This window comes from Chiloscyllium punctatum, chromosome 7, assembly GCF_047496795.1.
Source record: "Chiloscyllium punctatum isolate Juve2018m chromosome 7, sChiPun1.3, whole genome shotgun sequence".
NCBI classification, from domain to species: Eukaryota; Metazoa; Chordata; class Chondrichthyes; order Orectolobiformes; family Hemiscylliidae; genus Chiloscyllium; species Chiloscyllium punctatum.
The window spans coordinates 130,262,698-130,277,997 of NC_092745.1; the positions used below are offsets into that span (position 1 = coordinate 130,262,698).

At 41.5% G+C, this 15,300-nt stretch overlaps 1 protein-coding gene across 10 annotated transcripts in view; it reads right to left on the minus strand.

Moving 5' to 3' along the window:
* The window catches only part of ssx2ipa (synovial sarcoma, X breakpoint 2 interacting protein a), a 57,391-nt gene that overhangs the window by 18,332 nt on the left and 23,759 nt on the right, over positions 1 to 15,300 (minus strand). For all 10 annotated transcript variants that reach the window (XM_072574837.1, XM_072574839.1, XM_072574829.1 and 7 more), the window contains 3 exons: positions 8,661 to 8,748; positions 2,032 to 2,183; positions 194 to 397 (listed from right to left, as the gene is read on the minus strand). In XM_072574837.1, coding sequence (XP_072430938.1) covers positions 194 to 397; positions 2,032 to 2,183; positions 8,661 to 8,709 — 405 coding nt within the window. In that variant the 5' untranslated portion in view covers positions 8,710 to 8,748. The remainder of the gene's footprint in view (positions 1 to 193; positions 398 to 2,031; positions 2,184 to 8,660; positions 8,749 to 15,300) is intronic.

Genomic DNA, 15,300 nt, shown 5'->3' on the forward strand with positions numbered 1-15,300 from the left:
TTGACAGCTCTCTCTAATGGAATGGGGTGGAGTGAATGTCAAAAATCATAGGAAAGAGGACTGCCCTGGTTTTTAATAATGTACTTTGTGGGAACTACATACAAGAGCAGCTATATATGGTAAAATAGCATATTCAAGCTCAACTCATTTAATTCTCCACCTTCAATAAAATATATGACTAACAGCAAAATACCTTTAGTTTAACTTGACTGTGGTACAAATGATCCATATCACTACTGGATTTCAGATTTTGTGTTTCCATATCTTCTAATGCACGAAGACTTTTGCGATGAAGTTGAAGCAGATCATACATGCAATTTAGAATGGCCTCCAGGTTTAGTTCTTTCTTTGAGGAGTTTTCAGTGTAAAAGGATGGAAATCCCAATGTAGTGAGTTCCTAAAATATTAAGAGATATTTGTAATGAAGCTACTGTGTAGTAAAATTTAAATAGCACAGGGCTTATTTTATAGGGTGCCATGGCATTCACAGCCCATCTCATCAAAAATCTGGAAAAATCCAGAATTGGGTGTCATTTCTCAATGGAGAAGAGGCCAAGATAGAAGTTGCGGCAAGGGGCCAGATTAAAGAGGCTGGGTGGAGGGCTAGAAAGAGGATGCAGATAGAGGGTAGAGGACAATGGAAAGAGAGATGGAGGAGGTCAAGATAAACAGCACATCACCAAGGAATAGAGATCACACCCAAAAAACAAAACAAGAATCTAATTTAGGCTGTCAAAACTAAAGACTGACAGGATGGGATGAATTGTTTACATAGCCATTGGATTGACCACTTCAGGGTCTCAAGACCTAGGGAAAGTCAGGTATCTGAAAATTTCCCCTGCATGTTTGTATGATTTCATTTATAAAGAGAAGTAGGGCCTAGTGGCATTAAATCGCTAGACTGTTAATCCAGAGAGCTTTCATGTTCTAGGGATCTGGGTTCAAATCCTGTCAAGCAGATAAAACTTGAATTCAATAAAAACACACTAATTCGATCCAATGACTATCATGAAATCATTGTCAATTGTCAGGCAACATCAAATGCCCTTTCGGGAAGGAAATCTGCCATCTAAGTCTGGCCTACATGTGACTCTACACTCACAGCAATGTGGAGAATCAGGGACAGGCAATAAAATACTGGCCGAGCCAGCAATGCCCATGTCTCCTAAACAACAATAAAGGATAGAGGCCAGCAGATAGACATGCTGCATTTTGTGTGCCCTCCTTATAAATTTCATTTTTTTAAGTTATACAAACAGATGGGATTCAATGTAACCTCCTGGTTAAATCAAGCTTACAGGAATCGTCTGTAACTGCAGTAACTCATCATTCAGCATCGGCAATTTAAAAAAAACACTTTGCTTACCAGACTTTCAAGTCACTCATTTGACTTGCAGAAGTGGCTGTCAAAGGGATTGATTTTTGTATGCTCAAATTTGAAAGTCTGACAGGGGAACAGAGTTACAAGATGGGAACAGAGCTTCAAGTGCAGCACAGTGGCTCAGTGGTTAGCACTGGTGCTTCAGAGACTCACTGTGGACTTGTTGGGCCCAAGGGACATTTTCCACACTGCAGGGATTCTAGGTGACTGAGTCCAAGGTGAGCTGCAAGAGATTAAAAGGGATACTACACAAACCAAAATGGATAGAAAAGGCAGTCATTTAGGTGAAATTACATTAAAAAAGTTCCTAAGAAAAAAAGAACACATTGCACTTCAGAGATGGCCTTGAAAGAAAAGATGAGGGGATGTTGGAAAAATGGGCATCATATACTGCATTCATTGGAGGGTATCAGCGTTGCACAGGAACACCATACTATGCAGTGCAGGCAGCCCACCGGTATGCATAGAAAGGAACACAACAGCATACCAGGAAGAAAGCAGAGGCAAGCACATGCTCACAGGACAAGAGTTTATTGAACTAGGGGGACATCTCTACAAATAGAGACACAATGAAGGTCACCATAGATGCTACAAGATAAAAATACGGACATCAAAAATCAAAATCAGGCCAGATTTTAGAAAAGACTTACCTGATTGAGGTATGCTGTGCATTGCTCTACATTCTCCTTTGTGCAAAACAAGCTTAAATGATGATTGGTAAATAAAGGCAGTGTTTCAGTGGAACTGTTATGGGGAGACATGTGTGGTCTGGATATATAGTGGGAAATAAATTCTCTGCTGTCTGTTATAAAACAAAAAACAGAAAGTTAACTAAACCAGACCTATACAACAGCTAACAGACTGTTAAAGTCACTCAATTTAGAACTAATTAATACACCTACTAATAAATGAAAGATGTGATTTTTAAGCATTGAACCCTTTTGAGATTAAAATTACCTACAGTATAGAAATGGGACCCAGGGAGATAGTGAGGAAAAAGATCAATCTGAGACTGGTACTGTTGAGAACAGAAGCAAGTCAAACAGGGCAGGCAGGGACAAGGTAGGACTAAGAAATTAAACTGCATTTATTTCAATGCAAGGGGCCTAACAGGGAAGGCAGATGAACTCCGGGCGTGGTTAGGAACATGGGACTGGGATATCATAGCAATTACAAAAACATGGCTCAGGGATGGACAGGACTGGCAGCTTAATGTTCCAGGATACAAATGCTACAGGAAGGATAGAAAAGGGAGGCAAGAGAGGAGGGGGAGTAGCATTTTTGATAAGGGATAGCATTACAGCTGTACTGAGGGAGGATATTCCTGGAAATACATCCAGGAAAGTTATTTGGGTAGAATTGTGAAATAAGAAAGGGATGATCACCTTATTGGGATTGTATTATAGACACCCTATTAGTCAGCGGGAAATTGAGACACAAACTTGGAAGGAGATCTCAGCTCTCCTGTAAGAATAATAGGGTGGTTATGGTAGGGGATTTTAACTTTCCAAACACAGACAGGGACTGCGATATATAGTGTTGAGGGTTTAGATGGAGAGGAATTTGTGTACAAGAAAATTTTCTGATTCAGTATGTGTATATACCTACGAAAGAAGGTGCAAAACTTGATCTACTCTTGGGAAATAAGGCAGGGCAGGTGACTGAGGTGTCAGTGGGAGAGCACTTTGGGGCCAGCAACCATAATTCCATTAGATATAAAAATAGTGATGGAAAAGGATAGACCAGATCTAAAAGTTGAAGTTCTAAATTAGAGGAAGGCCAATTTTGACAGTATTAGGCAAGAACTTTCAAAAAGGGTTTTTACAAATACATTAAGGACAAAAGGATAACTAGGGAGAGATTAGGGCCCCTCAAAAATCAGCAAGGCGGCCTTTGTGTGGAGCCACAGGAGATGTCAGAGATACTAAACAAGTATTTTGCATCAGTATTTACTGTGGAAAAGGATATGGAAGATATAGACTGTAGGGAAATAGATGGTGACACCTTGAAAAATGTCCATATTACAGAGGAGGAAGTGCTGGATGTCTTGAAATGCATAAAGATGGATAAATCTGGGAAGCTAGAGAAGTGATTGCTGGGCCTCGGAGATATCTGTATCATTGATAGTCACAGGTGAGGTGTTGGAAGACTGGAGGTTGGCTAACATGGTGCCCCTCTAAGGGTAGTAAGGACAAGCCAGGAACTATAGACCGGTGAGCCTGACCTCAGTGGTGGGCAAGTTGTTGGAGGGAATCCTGAGGGACAGGATGTACATGTATTTGGAAAGGCAAGGACTGATTAGGGATAGTCAACATGGCTTTGTGCATGGGAAATCATGTCTCACAAACTTGATTGAGTTTTTTTGAAGTAGTAACAAAGAGGATTGAGGAGGGCAGAGCAGTAGACATGATCTAGATGGACTTCAGTAAGGCATTCGACAAGGTTCCTTATGGGAGACTGGTTTTCAAGGTTAGATCTTATGAAATACAGGAGAACTAGCTATTTGGATAAAGAACTGGCTCTAAAAAGGTAGAAGACAGAGGGTGGTGGTGGAGGGTTGTTTTTCAGACTGGAGGCCTGTGACCAGTGGAGTGCCACAAGGATCAGTGCTGGACCCTCTACTTTTTGTCATTTACATAAAATGATTTGGATGGGAGCATAAGAGGTATAGTTAGTAAGTTTACAGATGACACCAAAATTGGAGGTGTAGTGGACAGTGAAGGTTACCTCAGATTACATTTGGATCTTGACCAGATAGGCTAGTGGGCCGAGACATGGCAGATGGAGTTTAATTCAGATAAATAAGTGGTGCTGCATTTTGGGAAATCAAATCTTAGCAGGACTTATACACTTAATGGTAAGGTCCTAGGGGTGTTGGTGAACAAAGACCTTGGAGTGCAGGTTCATAGCTCCTTGAAAGTGGAGTCATAGGTAGATAGGATAGTGAAGGCGGCATTTGGTATGCTTTCCTTTATTGGTCAGAGTATTGAGTACAGGAGTTGGGAGGTCATGTTGCAGCTGTACAGGACATTGGTTAGGCCACTGTTGGAATATTGCATGCAATTCTGGTCTCCTTCCTATTGGAAAGATATTGTGAAACCTGAAAAGGCTTCCGAAAAGATTTAAGAATGTTGCCAGGGTTGAAGATTTGAGCTATAGGGAGAGGCTGAACAGGCTGGGTCTATTTTCTCTGGAGTGTCGGAGGCTGAGGGGCGACCTTATAGAGGTTTAAAAAATCATGAGGGGCATGGATAGAAAAGACTGACTGTGTGGAGTTTGCACGTTCTCCCCGTGTCTGCGTGGGTTTCCTCCGGGTGCTCCGGTTTCCTCCCACACTCCAAAGATGTGCAGGTCAGGTGAATTGGCCATGCTAAATTGCCCGTAGTGTTAGTTAAGGGGTAGATGTAGATGTAGATGTAGGGGTATGGGTGGGTTACGCTTCGGCGGTGCGGTGTGGACTTGTTGGGCCGAAGGGCCTGTTTCCACACTGTAAGTAATCTAATCTAATCTAATCTAATCTATTTATCCTATGTGGTGGGGGAGTCCAGAACTAGAGGGCATAGGTTTAGGGTGAGAGGGGAAAGAGAGAAAGGGACCCAAGGGGCAACTTTTTCCACGCAGATGGTGGTACATGCATGGAATGAGCTGCATGAGAAAATGGTGGAGGCTGGTATAATTGCAACATTTAAAAAGGCATTTGGGTGGGTAGGAAGGGTTTGAAGGGATATGGGCCAGGTCTTGGCAGGTGGGACTAGATTGGGTTGGGATATCTGATCAGCATGGATGGGTCTGTTTCCATGCTGTACATCTGTATGATGAAGTCCACACTGACCCTCCAAAGAATAACCCACTCAGTTAATCCCTAAAAAGGGAATGGGTCTATCAAAAGATGCTGCAAATAGAAAGGGCAGCTTGAATATTTATAAATCACATTACTGCTGACAAACTTGTGCCAAAACACAGATAGTTTGGTTTAAAGAAATGGTCAAAGGCAGGAGATACAGAATTTACTTAGCATATTGATAAAAAAAGTTTAGACCCATATTAGGAATATTGCATTATTTACTTAAGTTACTAAATCTATCACCAATGGGGGTTGCAAACTCTCCCAGGCTTACCATGAAACCTCAGGAGCTGTTGCAAGCAACTCAGGGAAACAAAAGCCAGAGAAAAGGGTTTGTACTACTTGAACACAGTCTACAAATTGAGCACAATGTCTGGAATGATAGCTTCAAAATTCTAATAATAAATCCTTCAAGGCCCCCCCATCTCCCAAAAGGGTGTTGTGTTGGCAAACCAGGAAAGCAGCCAAGATATTGTGCAAGCTTGCTTGATCATAAGTCCAAAGGTGGACAAAAAAAGCAAAATTGAACAGTTTAGGTCCACACTCATTCTACTAAATTCCAGAGAGTAGAGATCAATTTGAGACATTCAAGATGATAAAAAGGCATGGATAATATAGATGTGGAGCAGATGCTTCTTCTTGTGGGGCATTCTAGGACAAGAGGTCAAAAGTATTAGGATAAGGGGTAGCAAACAAAACAGTGGAGGAGAAACTATTCCTCCCAAAAGAGGTGAATCTATGGAATTTGCGACCCCAACATGGGGTGGACTGTGGGACAGTGAGTAAATTTAACAGTTAGACACATTTTTAAATTGCTAATGGGTTGAAGGGTTATGGAAAAAAGGCAAGAAAGTGGGGGGAAGAGCATATCAGCCATGATCGAATAGCTTAATTCTGCCTCTATCATCTTATGAATTTAAGAAAATCACAAAACATTAAATGGCAAAATAAAAGCATTGGTTTTTAACTATTAAAATATTAAACAAACAACTATGCGTTATACATTGATGCTCCAGTCCCTTTTGATTGTGGAGTTTGACAAAGATTAACTTATGGTTTAGGTTGATCTAGTCCGTTTGAGAGAGTGTGGGTAACTTCATATTGAGCATTTTCAGCATTGCCCTGCCAACGCAAGAATTGGCTTTGTGCCTTAAAAGGGTTAGAATTGATGAGAAAGACATTGCCATTTGGGTCTGTACAAGATTGATTTTCCTTCAAACACTAGAATCCAGCTTGCAAGTCCAAGGCTAGTTCAGATTTCCCTGTGGTTCAGATTCCCCATGTTCAGCCAGCTGTACATTACAGCCTTTGTTCCCCGGAATCCTTAAGTGTGAACCAAATCACTAACCCAATGAAGCTAAACTCTAGTGAGCATGCTGTCAATGCCAGGTGTACAATACAAATGCAAAGGACATGCAGGTCCTTGGACTCCTTCATCGCCAGACTATAGCAACACAACAGTTGGAGGAAGAACGCCTCATCTTCCGCCTAGGAACCCTCCAACCACAAGGGATGAACTCAGATTTCTCTAGTTTCCTCATTTTCCCTCCCCCCACCTTGTCTCAGTCAAATCCCTCGAACTCAGCACCGCCTTCCTAACCTGCAATTTTCTTCCTGACCTCTCCGCCCCCACGCCGGCCTATCACCCTCACCTTGACCTCCTTCCACTTATCGCATTTCCAACGCCCCTCCCCCAAGTGCCTTCTCCCTACCTTTTATCTTAGCCTGCTGGATACACTTTCCTAATTCGTGAAGAGCTCATGCCAGAAACGTCAATTCTCCTGCTCCTTGGATGCTGCCTGACCTGCTGTACTTTTCCAGCAACACATTTTCAACTCTGATCTCCAGCATCTGCAGTCCTCACTTTCTCCATGACAGAATAGTGGACTATTATGCTATTTTAGAGATTCAGAACAGCCTCTGTAGACTTCAGCTACCTTGTTCTTAAACCTCCAAAAGCCAATTAGCTAGTTCTACTCAAACTCTTTTCATCAGGTGCTTATCCAATTCCCTTTCGTAAAACACAATTTTGAATCTGGTCAGTGTCTCTGGTGGTACATTCCAGACCAGAAGCGCTTGATGTGTGAAGTTTATCCTTGTGCTGCCTTTGATTCTTCACCAATAAATCTTAAAATTGGGTCTGGTTTCTCAACTAATAAAAATATAGTTTCCCCTTATCTAGGCAGACCTTGCATGATTTAAAAAACCTCTACATCTTCACTCAAGAGGAAAGAACTTCTCCAATCTGCCTCAGAAATTGGTCATCTCTGGAAATTAACTTTCAAAATTTTTTTGCTCCATTATTGAAGGCATTTCAAATGCCAGATCAGGTACTTGTTTAACTTGATCAAGCTTAATCATCATGAAGTAATTACGGATAGTAATCAGCTTTATAGATATAAGATTTAAAATCATACAGAAATATTTGAAAAGTTTAAAATGTTTTTACAGAAAGGTAACAATGAAAAATTTTAAAACGTTAGACTTGTGAAACAAGTGAGCATGAACTTCCAAAGGGTTAAAAACAGAATCAAAAATAACTGGACTGTTTTACAAAGTCAAAAAGTGATTGAAAGACAGGCTGATTTCAGCTGTATTTATGAAATTAGAGTTTTTGCATACACATCACAAATCTGTATTCATATTGAAAACAACTTGGTTGGACATGTTGAGATGGAAATAGATCTTTGGGCCAGAGAAACAGACAGTGTAGTGATACAAGAGTAATCTTACACACCTTTGTGATAGTCAAGCAAAATGAACCAGGCCATGTGGGTTTCAATACTTACGGTTTAACAGTGCTTATTTAGAATTCATAAGAGGCAGGTTGAGCGCTGTTGTGGTTCAGTGGTAACATCCCTACTACTGGACCAAGAGATCAGGTTTCAAGTTCCACCTGCTCCAGAGGTGTTTCATAATATCTCTGAACAGGTTGTCCAGAAAGTTTTATAATATATAATATAAATATAATAATTGTAACATATTTCTTAAAAAATGAGGCAGGTTACCAATGGATTTTGTATTTAACTATCAACCTTAGTACTGACCTTTCCTATCCAAAAGGTGGCAATGCTAGAGGGCAAGTACTAAGAGGGAGAGCGCTGTATGAAAATGGCTCAGCCTTTATTATCTTTTAATTTACTAACAAATGTTTTGAGATTGATGAAACTACAGAAGTTATGGCGGGGGGGGGGGGAAGAAGTGGATTAGTTAAAGGCACGATTTCAAAATACAATGCATGCCAAAGATATTTAGCTATATTACAATATTCAGAAATAAGCTGCTATTAACAGTGACTTACTGGAAGTATGCAAGCCATAGAAAAGGAAAACAAGTCCCTCAAAATTAAACACACCTAAAGATACATTGAAATTTTCCAAACCAAATATTGGATATTTTAATATTCAATTTAAGCAAAAATTACTGCACTCATACCTGATGATGGCTCTGCTTCTGGCATGGTTATAGCTCTCCAATCTCCCATAGCAAGTAAGCAGCCTGATTAATTGCACAACCAGTTCAGCTGTAACACATACAATTCACCAATTTAAATATGTCGATGCAGGCAACACCTAAAAATAGTAAGTAACGCTCCAAAAATCTTTTTAAAAATGGCAGATTATGTTAGCAATGCAATGGCATAAATCAAAATTAAACTGATTTTGGAACACTGGTACAACGATTGTTAAAGTAATTCAGGAGCCATTGAATTATAGCTGGAGGAACATACATCAAGCACTGTGCATTTTTAGACAGTGTTCCCTTTTGAGTGTGACAAAGGAGGTTGGTGTGATCTTCAGTCAGGCTAAAAAAAAAAATCTAACTTTTACCAGTTCGATTGATTTGGGGGGGAAAAAAAAAAGAGTGGAAAGGAGTTGATTTGTTGAAATATGCTAAGCCCTGGAGGAATCAAACACTTCAGATGCTCTAATGTTAAAAGACCTGCTCCCATCAACAGTATTAGCACTTTACCTTTAGAAAACTGAAAGTAAACAAACAGAAGAGTTTAAAGCCAACAGTTTATACCTTTAGGTTTAAAGACTGGGCAATGTAGAATCCAGCAGGTAGTCTCCCCTATTTGAAGCTACCTGACAGATCTGAAACATTTCACTGAGTGGCTCTCTGTGTGCAGCCCTTGGACCACTTCAGGGCCGCATGCCACTTCTTCCTTTTAAATGACGGAGGTAATTTTTTTATACTTGAGGAAACCCAGTCGTTTTAAAAATGGCCATTTTGGAGGCCGCTCCAATTTCAATCTCCAGTAAGTCATTCCTCTAAATCACCCCAATCTCCTGAATCTGGGTGAGGAGCATCCCAGCATTGCTGTGAGATTCCTGTTAATGTAATTGGGAGCTGATCTGTGAGCTTGAGTCAAAAGATCTACGGGAGCTGAGAGGGTAGATAGATATATTTTCATATATATTGATTAATATTACACCTTTATGAATAAAATTAACCAATACTACCCTACCCTTGCTACAGGGTGTTGCTGAGCATTTCAGGTGATCAACTTTCAGAACAGAGAAGAAATACAGAGCAGCTGAGTTGTCTTAATGTCAAGTCAAGTGGATTTCAGATTCCTGAAAGTTTCTTGAAGGGTTGCACAATTTGGACTTACACCCCATCACACCTCAGTGCAGGAGCATGCTGGAAATCAAACTTCACTATTCCTGAAGTTGTTACAAAGGTTTAAGATTGGAGGCAAATTTTGCAACACATCCAGATTTACTTTTTTGACCCAATTTAACAGGATCAGGTTTTTGTACCTAGAATAATTTTCATTTATAAAAATACTAATTATCTACGAGCAAACAACAAACTGCTGATTCAATTACTGGTTAAAAACGAACCCCAAAACAAACATTGAACACAGAAGAAACCTGAGAAGGCAACTCAATGGTTCCTGACCACAGGGTTTGCCAAGATGATCCTTTACTCGTTGCGACATGCTATTGAACCTCTCCAGGTATGCTCCATTTCCTTGCAGCACTGAGCGATTATTCTAAATTATAAAGTCTGACTCACTGGTCAAAAGCTACAGCAACTGTTGAAGAAAAATAAACTGGCTTCCTTCAGGCTATAAATTGTACTTGCAAGCTACAAACATTTATTGTAATTAGAAAGTGCAACAATTCCTTCCACAATCCTGGTTTTTAAAAAAAGTGTCCTTTTTCCACTTCAGTCCACAATCAAAAAAAAACTAAGATACACAATCTTAACACCAATGGTGTTAAGAATGAGGAGTGATCTTACTGAAAGAAGAACCAGAGAGAATCCTAGAGTAGCATTTACTGTGGAGGACGACGACAACGACGACGACGACATGGAAGTTCAAGAACGTGGGGAAATAAATAATATGGTCCTTAATGACTACTCTGCTTCAGTGTTCACTAGTGAGAGGGGCCATGCCGTTTGGGAGGTCAGCGGGAAGTGGGTTGATATGCTCAAACAGGTTGAGATTATGAAGGAGCATGTCCTGAAAATTGTGAAAAACATAAGGACAGATAAACCCCCTGGGCGAGAAGGGATATGCCCAAGGTTGCAACAGGAAGCTGGGGGAAGAGATTGTTGCACCTTTGGTGATGATCTTTGCATCCTCACTGTTCACTGGATGAGTGCCAGATGATTGGAGGGTGGCAAATGTTGTTATTTCCTTGTTCAAGAAAGGGAATAGGGATAATCTTGGGAATTACAGACCAGTTAAACATGTGGTGGGCAAATTATTGGAGAAGATTCTGAGAGATAGGATTTATGATTACTTGGAAAACCATAGTTTGATTAGAGGCAGTCAGCATGGCTTTCAGGGGCAGGTCATGCCTGAAGCCCATTTGAATTCTTCAAGGAGATGACAAAAAAAAACACACCACATTGATTAGGTAGAGCAGTAGATGTGGTGTATATGGATTTTAGTAAGACGTTTGATAAGGTTCCCCATGGTAGACTCTTTCAGAAAACAAGGAGACAGAATACAGGGAAATTTGGCTGTCTGGATATAGAATTAGCTGGTCCATAGAAGGTGGTGGTAGTAGATGAACAGTATTCAGCCTGAAATTCTAACTAGTGGTGTTCCACTGGGAATTGTTCTGGGACCTCTGCTCTTTAGTGAGTTTTAAGTGACTTGGATGAGGAAGTGAAGGGTAGATGATGGCACAAAGATTGGAGGAGTGGTGGATAGTGTGGAGAGCTGCTGTAGGTTACAAGACATTGACAGGATGTAGAACCAGGCTGATAAGTGGCAGATGGAGCTCAACATGGACAAATGTGATGGAATTCATTTTGGAAGGCTGCATTTGAACGCAGATTACAGGTTTAAAGGCAGGATTCTTGGCATTGTGGAAGAGGAGAGAGCTCTTGGGGTCCATGTCCATAGATCCCTCAAAGTTGCCATCCAAATTGATAGGATTGTTAAGATTTGAGGTGTTGACTTCTGTTAGTGGGGTATTTTGTTTAAGAGCAGTGAGGTTATGCTGCAGCTCTACAGAGCCCTGGTTAGACTACATTTGGAACCGTTCTGGTTGCCTCATTTATAGAAAAGGATGTGGAAGCTTTAGAGGGTGCAGAGGAGATTTACCAGGATGCTGCCTGGACTGGAGTGCATGTCTTAAAGGCTGAGGAATCTATGGCTTTTCTCATTGGAATGAAGGAGGATGAGAGGTGACTGGATAAAGGTGTACAAGATGAGGGGCATAGATAGTGAAAAGTCAGAGACTTTTTCCCGAAGCAGAAAAGACTATCACAAGGGAGCATAATTTTAAGGAGATTGGAGGAAGGATTGGGAAGATGTCAGAGGCTGGATCTTTACACAGAATGGTGGGTGCATGGAATGCATTGCCAGCTGTGGTAATAGAAATCAGATACATTAGGGACATTTAAGCAACTTTTAGATAGACTGATCTTGGAGTCGGATAAAAGGTTAGCATAACATCAAGGACTGAAGGGTCTGTACTGTTTTATGTTCCATATCTTGAAAAAGAAAATGTCCATTTCACAAAAGCGGTGGTGCTAGAGATTAAATCAGATAAAGGTGCATAAATTCCTAGGATCTGACCAGGTGTTCCCAGAGCTTTGTGGGAAGCTAGGGAAGAAATTATAGGGATAAGTTCGCATCATTGATAGCCACCGGTAATGTGCCAGAAAGGCTGATGGTCAGCTAAGAAAAGTAGTAAGGAATTGCCATGGAACAATCGACTGGTGAGCCAGACTTATCAGTGATGGCTAAATTGTTGGAGGGGATTCTGAGGAACACTATTCACATACATTTGGAAAAGCAAAATCTGATAAGGATTGGTGTATGGGAAATACTAACTTGAGTTGTTTTGAAGTAGTAACAAAGAGGATCGATAGAGTGGTGGAGGTTGTCTATACGGACTTCAGTAAGTTGTTTAACAAGATTCTGCATGGTAGGCCAGATTCACATGGAATTCAGCAGGAAAGGCTAAAGTGGTGCCACTATTTAAAGTGGTAAGGACAGTCCATGGTACTATAGACCAGTGAGCTGGATGTCTGTAGTGGACAAGTTGGAGGAACCCCTAAGGGACAGGAGGTGCAGTGGACAGTGAAGGAGGTCACCTCAAAAAGTACAACAGGTTCTTGATCAGATCAGCCAGTGGGCTGAGGAGTGGCAGATGAAAGTTAATTTAGATAAATGCCAGGTGCTACATTTTGGAAAGGCAAATTAGGTTGGGATATCTGGTCAGCATGGACGAGTAGGACCAAAGACTCTGTTTCCATGCTGTACATCTATGACTCTGACTCTAACTAGGCAACTGGATATAAAATTGGCTTGAAGGTAGGAAACAGGGGAGTGGTGGCAAGTTATTTTTCAGACTGGAGGCTTGTGATTGGTGGTGTGCCACAAGGATTGGTGCTAGGTCCACTGATTTTCGTCATTTATATAAATGATTTGGATGCAAAAAGCAGCAGGTAACACCAAAATTGGTGGCATAGAGGACAGCAACGGTTACCTCAAAAGTACAACATTACCTTGATCAGATGGGCCAATAGACTGAGGAGTGGTAAATGGGAGTTTAATTTAGGTGGAGGAGAGGTGTTGTATTTTGGCAAGACAAATCAGAACAGGATACATACACTTAAATGGTTGGGACCTGGGAATGTTGCCAAACAAAGAGTCCACGATGAGAGTGCATAGTTCTTTGCAAGTGGAGTCGGAGACAGAGAGGGTGGTGAAGGCAGCATTTGTCACACTTGCCTTTGTTGGCTAGTGCATTGAATACAAGAGTTGGGATGGCACACTGCAGCCAGAGGACATTGGTGAGGCCACTTTTGGGATACTCCCTTCAGTTCTGGTCTCCCAGCTATAGGCAGGATGTTGCAAAACTTGCAAGGGTGCAGAAACAATTTACAAAGATGGTGCCAGAATTGAAAAGTTTGAGCTATAGGTGGACACTAAATATGCTGCAGTTTTTTTTTTAAAACCCTGGAGCAAAAAGGAGGCAGAGGGGTGACCTTATATAGATTTTTTAAAAATCATGACGGGCATGGAAAAGGCGAATAGCCAAGGTCTTCTTTGAAGAGGTGAGAAGCAGGTTAGACTGGGGAAACCCAGTGGATGTGGTCTATCTAGACTTCCAAAAGCCTTTGATAAGGTGCCACACAGGAGGCTGCTGAGCAAGGTGAGGGCCCATGGTGTTCGAGGTGAGCTACTGGGATGGATTGAGGATTGGCTGTCTGACAGAAGGCAGAGAGTTAGGATAAAAGGTTCTTTTTCAGAATGGCAGCCGGTGACGAGCAGTGTCCCACAGGGTTCAGTGTTGGGGCCACAGCTGTTCGCATTATATGTTAATGATCTGGATGAAGGGACTGGGGGCATTCTAACGGAGTTTGCCGATGATACGAAGATAGGTGGACAGGCAGGTAGTACTGAGGAAGTGGGGAGGCTGCAGAAGGATCTAGACAGTTTGGGAGAGTGGTCCAGGAAATGGCTGATGGAATTCAATGTGAACAAATGAGAGGTCTTGCACTTTGGAAAAAAGAATAAAAGCACAGACTACTTTCTAAACGGTGAGAAAATTCGTAAAGCCAAAGTACAAAGGGATCTGGGAGTGCTAGTCAAGGATTCTCCAAAGGTCAACATGCAGGTTGAGTCCGTGATTGAGAAAGTGAATGCAATGTTGTCACTTATCTCAAGAGGGTTGGAATATAAAAACACCATTGTGCTACTGAGACTTTATAAAGCTCTGGTTAGGCCCCATTTGGAGTACTGTGTCCAGTTTTGGTCCCCACACCTCAGGAAGGACATACTGGCACTGGAACGTGTCCAGCGGAGATTCACACGGATGATCCCTGGAATGACAGGACTAGCATATGAGGAACGGCTGAGGATCCTGGGATTGTATTCATTGGAGTTTAGAAGATTAAGGGGAGACTTAGAGACGTACAAGATAATACATGGCTTGGAAAGGGTGGACGCTAGGAAATTGTTTCCATTAGGCAAGGAGACTAGGACCCGTGGACACAGCCTTAGAATTAGAGGGGGTAAATTCAGAACAGAAATGCAGAGACATTTCTTCAGCCGGAGAGTGGTGGGTCTGTGGAATTCATTGCCGCGGAGTGCAGTGGAGGCCGGGACGCTAAATGTCTTCAAGGCAGAGATTGATAGATTCTTGTTGTCTCGGGGAATTAAGGGCTACGGGGAGTTGAAGTGCCCAGCAGCCATGATTGAATGGCAGAGTGGACTCGATGGGCCAAATGGCCTTACTTCCACTCCTATGTCTTATGGTCTTTTCTCCAGGTTAGGAGAGTCCAAAACCAGAGGGTAAAGGTTTAAGGTGAGGCCAGAAAAGATTAAAAAAATGTTGCCCCTTCAGTCTCTTTTTAAGAGGGTAGTGTGCATAGAATGACCTATGACAGGAAGAGAGAGGCCAGTAAAATTACAACATTCTTTTTAAAAAAAAAGGGCACCTAGATGGGTATATGAATAAGAAGGGTTTAGAGGGATATGGGCCAAATGCTGGCAAATGGGACTAGATCAGTTTAGATATCTGGTTGGCATGGATGGTTTGCAGTGAAGTGCTTGTTTCTGTGCTGTATAATACTAATGATTCTACAATTTGTT